Source organism: Cucurbita moschata, unplaced genomic scaffold (assembly GCF_002738365.1).
Source record: "Cucurbita moschata cultivar Rifu unplaced genomic scaffold, Cmos_1.0 Cmo_Scf00025, whole genome shotgun sequence".
NCBI classification, from domain to species: Eukaryota; Viridiplantae; Streptophyta; class Magnoliopsida; order Cucurbitales; family Cucurbitaceae; genus Cucurbita; species Cucurbita moschata.
The window spans coordinates 1,033,636-1,040,760 of record NW_019268541.1 but is presented as its reverse complement, the minus strand read 5'-3'; the positions used below and the strand labels follow the sequence as shown (position 1 = coordinate 1,040,760).

The 7,125-nt window shown below is 34.1% G+C and overlaps 2 protein-coding genes across 2 annotated transcripts in view; both read left to right on the top strand.

Annotated features, from left to right (window-relative positions):
- The window catches only part of LOC111461628 (translation machinery-associated protein 22-like), a 6,543-nt gene extending 5,996 nt beyond the window's left edge, over positions 1-547 (top strand). Inside the window, exon 8 of the transcript XR_002713612.1 lies at positions 365-547. The gene's annotated coding sequence lies outside the window, so the exon portion shown is untranslated. The remainder of the gene's footprint in view (positions 1-364) is intronic.
- A 3,204-nt stretch (positions 548-3,751) lies between these two features.
- On the top strand, positions 3,752-6,611 carry LOC111461627 (cytokinin dehydrogenase 2-like). Its single transcript, XM_023105226.1, has 5 exons — positions 3,752-4,341; positions 5,215-5,342; positions 5,429-5,698; positions 5,784-6,052; positions 6,130-6,611. The coding sequence occupies exons 1-5, from the start codon at positions 3,753-3,755 to the stop codon at positions 6,413-6,415; spliced, it is 1,542 nt and encodes a 513-aa protein (XP_022960994.1). The 5' UTR covers position 3,752; the 3' UTR covers positions 6,416-6,611.
- The last annotated feature ends 514 nt before the right edge of the window (positions 6,612-7,125 follow it).

Sequence of the window (7,125 nt, the reverse complement as noted above, 5' to 3'; positions counted from 1 at the left end):
TTTTTTTTTTTTTTTTTTTTTTTTTTTTTTTTTTTTTTTTTTTTTTTTTTTTTTTTTTTGTTACAGTTCCAAAAACCTTTGTATCGGATCACGAGACTTATTGTCCTACTTTCTTCAATCCTTGTAGCCTTTTCTCAGGAGATGAGCTTTTATTTATTTTGGCCTTTTTCATTTAGGGAAGAAAAAAGAAAAAAAAAAAGAAAAAATCTTGGTCAAACTCTGTTCCAACTTATGGGTTGTTTGTATAGAGGACTATATCTCGATATTGTAATTTTTTTTTCTACCCTTTACAGAAACAACTCCAGAAACGTCTATCTCCATATTTCCCCCACTTTTACTGAGTGCAAACTGTTATTGTCTTCAGGAACATACGGGAATTTGTCAAAGCATTGTTTTCAGGAACATCAAAACTTTACAGCATGTATGATGATATTTTGATTTGTGGGTAAAGGGGAGTGTTCCAATAGAAATTCAACGAAACAAATTATGGTTGAACTTGAAGTTAGAAACTGATTCGCCAATTGTGGCAATATTGTGTGCATAAGAACCTAATATGTTAGCCTTTTAGCACAGGTGGAAGAGCACTAAGAAGTTGATGCTCCTCTCAACAACTTTAATCCCCATCTGATTAAGACACATTGCGTGATCAAAAACCCCATCTTGTAGGCTTTTAAAACCCTCCTTAAGGCAGGATGTTGAGAAAGTGAATACTGGGGTGAGTGTCACATTTTGTAATGCCATGATTTGATAGGAAAGTGCATGTCTGCGGATGTTGTCCTTCTTGTTACCAGAGCACAATCAGGGCTTATATTTGTTGTCCATTAGAATGGAAGGTGAATAGATATAGAATAGAATGTATAAAGCTGACTTGTCTAGTGCTTTTGTGTGCGTGTGGATTGGATTGTGTTATTAGGCAGGCAGGCGGTGCGGTGATGGATGGTCGGCCTGCATGTGGTTGGTACTAGAAGCGACAGAGTTGGCATTGCATTGACACAACTCCAACCACCACCACAAGTAAGGTTATTATACTTGTTTCTAGTGTGTGCCCCCTTTTTTCTCTTACCCTTTTCTTGCTATAACCTTTGTGTTTTGTTTGGACCTCAAGAAACTGGATGAGGTTCCCATTAAACTAATGGGCCTCTAAATTTAAATATAAAAGAATCATTTTAACCCTTTAGGGGCCTTTGGTTCACTGTTTTAAGCCTACTCTCTCTTTGGTTTAGAGTTTTAGGAATCAAGGGTGAGATACCATATTGGCATTCTTTATAAGGGTGTGTAAACTTCTCTTTAGTAGATGCTCTATATAACCAATTTTGAGGGTAAACTTGAAATGAAAATAAAAAATTTAAAGAAAATAATATTTGCTCGGTGGATTTAGGCTGTTACAGCACACATGTAGATTACTTATTTTATCATTAACTTTTCTGCAATATATTTGTTCTTTAAATCCTTTTCTAGAACACAATTTTTTTAATAAAATGTTTTAGTTAAATAAAAAAAAGTGATTAATGTTAAATTTTATAATAATAAAATAGTTTTAATCGAACCAATTTTTACGTATTCGTAAAAATTTTAAAATATAATGATAATAATAATTCATTTACAACTTTGATTGAACCAATTCAACACAAGAATCATTTTCGTTTGTTTATAAACTTCATATTTTAGATTAAATTTCAATGAATTATGTTCACACATTGATAAATATTTTTAAAAAAATTAATAACATTAAATATTTAATTTACAAAATAATTATTCAGAAACAGTTAGATTAACAACTGATTAAAAATAAATTATTAGTATATTTTAAAATTTTTACGTAAGGTCATTACATTTCCTTTATGGTTAATTTCAGTTTAGATATATTTCTATAAATCGATAATTTAAAAAGAATAAAGACGAAATCGAGGCCGACCTTTTTCTTAGGCACTATACGGTATAATATATTTAGTGTTTAAATGAATATAAATTGTAATTCTATTTCCTTCTAATTTAATCTCTTACCTGATTTTGTTGTATATTCATTTGAATATTATGTTACGCTATTCTGAGATCGGATTTGAAAAACATAACCTGATTCGATGGCGGACTTCTTTTTCTTTTGTATTTGTTTTATATCGGTGTTTGGGGACTTCACATTTCATTATCTAATGAGATTATATGTTTTTTTATTGCCCACCGCTAGCAGATAGTGTTTTCTTTACGTGTTTCTTCCTAAGCTTTCCCTCAAGGTTTTAAAACACGTCTACTAGAAATAGGTTTTCACATCCTTGTAAGAAATGCTTATTCTCCTCCACAACTGATGTTCGATCTCACAATCCCTTCCGGACTCAGCATCCTCACTCGTTCCTATCTCCAGTTGATGTGGGACCTCCCAATCTATTCCGAGACCCAACCTCCTTGCTGGTACATTGCCTAGTGTCCACCCCCTTAGGGCTTAGCCTTCTCGCTGGCACATCACCCCGTTACTAAAAATCTAGGATAGTTACACATTATTTTTCTAGGAACCTTCACAAATTTGTATAATTAGATAATTAATCTCTTACTTATGAGTATTTGTCTTAAGCAGTTGAATTATATTCATGTTGACGATTATTTAAGGGTAGTAATGGAGATGTATATGAATGAACTTGAACCACATCTGAATTAGAGCAATCCTAAGCATAGATGACTAGGAACTCTAAAGTCGAGCATGTTTTGCTTGAAGCAATACTCAGTTGGGTGACCTCCTAGAGATTTTCCTAAAAAACATGTAAGCAAGGACAACATGCAGAAGTGACCCATGTTGTTCTGTGGAGATAATCATCATTCTTAGAAGCAGTAAATCCCTTCAAACTCAAAATATTATTATGCTCTTCCAACCATTTATTGAGTTACAAACATATAATCACTTGTTATTATATATGTGAGTGTGTATATATATATATATAAAAGAGAGATTTAGATTGATATACTCGGATAAGAGATCGTTAGATTCTTTTAAGTCAATACATTGTAAGGTAGTGCGTTCAAAAGGTCGGTGACTTGAACAATCAATCAACCTATTTCAGACGAGTTGAGTTCAAATAAATAAATAAAAATATATTTTTTTATTAAAAATAAAATTTTGAATCTATGAAATGTAATCTTTTGGAATAATTACTGAAATTGAACGGTTATTCAACGTTTGAAAATAAATATTTCACATTTTAACGAGAAAGGACAAAATTACATAGTCACAAGTGGACCTATCCATAAACATCAAAAATAACAGCCACGTAGTCAATTAGTATTCGGTTGAGGTTGTTACAACTTAATTTATTTCAATGAGAAAGAATAAAGTTATACATAAACAAAAATTTAATTATACATAAAAACAATATAATTGATTCACTCCATAAAAATAGAGGTTTTTAAGGAAAAAAAATTAAAAATACATTTTGAAAAAAACATGCAAATTAATAGGCCCACAATATTAAAATATTTAAAGAAATATTTGACACGTGCTGATCTGTAATTGGAGGACAGAGTGTTTTGCTAAACTGCACACGAGTGTATTTTAGAAAATGTATTAAAATTTAATGATAATATTCTTTAAATCTTTATAATAAAATCTAATATTGAATTTAATACCCATTATTTAAAAATTAAATTTTTGGATACCAAAAAATATATTTTTTTTAATTATAGAATTAATTGTTTGTTTATTTTTTCTCTCTATAAATATGAATTGTTTTATATGCTTTCTTCTTCATCTCTTACTCTGAAAGAAAATGGCGGCGCACAATAATTTTCTGCTCATAATTTTCAATTGTGTTCTTATCCTCCAAAACGCACCGTTTTTGGCAGTGGCTTTGCCTCTACCGGAGCCCATCTCGGCGAAGCTCAGAAATGATTCCCAGACGATTAAATTGGCTTCCACGGATTATGGCCGGATTGTTGAAGAGAAACCTTACGGCGTTTTCTTTCCGGTGAACGGCAGCGACATCGCCGGGCTGATACAGTTCATGAATGGGAGTCCGACGCCGATGAATATCGCTGCCCGCGGTCGTGGGCATTCCGTCCAGGGGCAGTCCTTGGTGGAGAACGGGATTGTGGTGAATATGACGTCGCTCGGCGGTTTGGACGGCAGAATTGTGGTGTCGACTACGACGGCGTTGGGTCCGTATGCTGACGTGGGCGGCGAGCAGCTGTGGATTGATGTGTTGCATGCGACGATGGCGAAGGGGCTTAGCCCGTTGTCGTGGACGGATTATTTGCGTCTCACCGTCGGAGGGACGCTGTCCAACGCCGGAATTGGTGGTCAGACGTTTCGGTTTGGGCCTCAGATCAGCAATGTTCTTGAACTTGACGTAGTAACTGGTATCTCTCTAAATCTTTGTTTCGGTATGATCTCGTATTGGTTGGAGAGGGGAACTAAACCTTCGTTGTAAGGGCGTGGATCCTCCTCCCTCTCTAGTAGACGCGTTTTAAAATTTTGAGGGAAACCCTTGAAGAGAATCTCCAAACCAGACAATATATACTAGCAGTAGCAGTGAGCTTAATGGTATTAGAGCTAGACATCGAGTGGTGTGCCTGCGAGGACACTAGCCCTCAAGGGGTGGATTGTGAGATCCCTAGTTAGTTGGACAGGTGAATGAAACATTTTTCATAAGCAGGAAAAACCCGTTTTTTCTAATAAATATAATATTTGTTTAAAATATGTTTTTTTTTTAAAAAATATTTAATAAATTTTTAGTGAAATTTGGAAAACAAAAATGTTGACTTGATTTGGTTTTTAAAAATATTGTAAGAAATTAATAATAAAATAAAGAAATTCATAGGTAAAAGTATCGTTGACCCAATTATCTCTCTTACCATACTATTACCGAGCCTTAATTACCTTATAATAAAACTTTTTACCATACCATTATCAAACCATAATTACCATATAAATCTTCTTACCATGTCGTTACCAAGCCTTAATTACCTTATAACCCTTCTTACCATGCCATGCATGGAAAGAGTAATGATTTTCGATTTGAATTATTTTAATTTTAGAGAATAAAATCCCTAATTATTTGGATATTATGCATTAATTACACAATTAATGGGGTTGGAAAAATGGTATATTATTTAATTAAAAAAAAACACATATTTTCTTTTTGTTCAACATTTAGAGGTTCGAATCTCTGAATTTTAAAAGGAAAGTATATCTTAAACTATAGTTAATAGTTGCTTTCGTTTGAACGACAGGAAAAGGAGAATTGTTGACGTGCTCTCCTACCAACAATCCCGAGCTTTTTTACGGTGCCCTTGGTGGTTTGGGTCAGTTCGGTGTGATTACTCGAGCTAGAATCCCCCTTGGCCCGGCGCCCACGAGGGTCTCTCTCTCTCTCTCTCTACCTTTTTTTATTATTTTTTTAAAATGTGGATTAAGGTTAATAAGATTGTATTTTCTTTCTTAAAGGCTAAATGGGTTCGGATGCTTTACACCAACTTCTCTGCATTTACAAGTGATCAAGAACTTTTGATATCCAACAATGGAAAAGAGAAATCCAACGGCCTTAATTACCTTGAAGGTTTGCTTTTGCTAGAACTAAAAGCACCTGATAATTCCTCCTTCTACCCTCTACCCGACCAGCCCAAGATATCCTCCCTTATCTCTCAATACGGCATCGTTTACGTCCTTGAAGTCGTCAAGTATTATGATCAACAATCAGCTGGTTCTGTTGACCAGGTTTGACTTGTAGAGTCATAATTTGACCATATAAAATTGTCAGTCACATTATTCTAATTTTTTTTAATAATATATTTATGTGTAGAACCTCGAGAAATTGTTGACGGGGTTGAGATTTGAGGCCGGATTGAAGTTCATTAAAGATGTTTCGTACGAAGAGTTTCTAGATCGAGTTCACACCGACGAACTAGCGTTAAGATCTCTCGGGTTATGGGACGTTCCTCATCCGTGGCTAAATCTTTTCATTCCAAAGTCGAAACTTTTCGAATTTGAATGGGGTGTTTATAGAAGCATTATTCAAAAGCGTAAACTCAGTTCAGGCGTCCTCCTCTTCTACCCGATCTTCAAAAACAAGTAAGTTTAATCATTCATTCATATTCTTAACAAAACGTTACGATAAAAAAGCTTGACAAAGCACGATCGTTTTACAGATGGGATGAGAAGACCTCCGCGGTGATACCCGACGAGGACGTGTTCTACACGGCCGGGTTTCTTTTCTCGAGCGGATTCAATAATTGGCAAACGTTTGAGGAACATAATAGAGACATATTGAAGTTCTGTGCTGAAGCTGGAATTGGAGCTAAGCTGTATCTTCCACATTTTGAAAGTCAAAAGGAATGGATTAACCATTTTGGTCGGAAATGGACTGTTTTCCAGCAGAGGAAGGCCTTGTTTGACCCTAAACACTTGCTCTCTCCGGGACAGAAAATTTTCTAATTTCTTTTAATTTCTACTTTAAATAAATTAAATGTATTACATTTAATATTAAAAAAAATTATAAAACAAAATATGCTCAACTTTGAACATGGGCTTCAAGTTAGTGGGCCGGGCCCAAACTACTGCAAACGTAGCCCATGTCTTTTTTTTTCTTTTTTTTTTTTTTAATTTAAAAATAATTTTAATGAATAATGAATTTGAGGATTAAATTTCAAATGTATGAGGGTAGAATTACAAAAATATCCTTGGAATATAAATATTAAAATATACCGTGACTAAGATGGTTGATCAAAGTCAAGAACGTGCAATAATGTGAAAGCATCAGAAGAATTGAAAATTTATCAACTTTGTCTTGAAAAGACGACAAAGGTGAATCATAATCTAAAGAATAAGCTAAATATTCTTCCTTATCTATTAGCTCAAAAAAGTGATACTCAGGATCGACGCAAGGACCTACCTACAGATCGGTTTAGGTAAATTTCTAATGTGATGAGAGACGTCGTTTTTTGAAGGTAGAAAACGAAGAAAATAGACGACTACTTCTTGAGTCGGACAAATGACTTTATTTTTAAGGGAACATAGACTTTCTGAAGCTGATCTATCCACGTACTTTCTCGGGATATCTTCATCACATGAACTGACCGTTTCTTGAATACGAGAATTAATCTAACGTGTATGGAATGATTGAATGCATATCAATAATAACATTA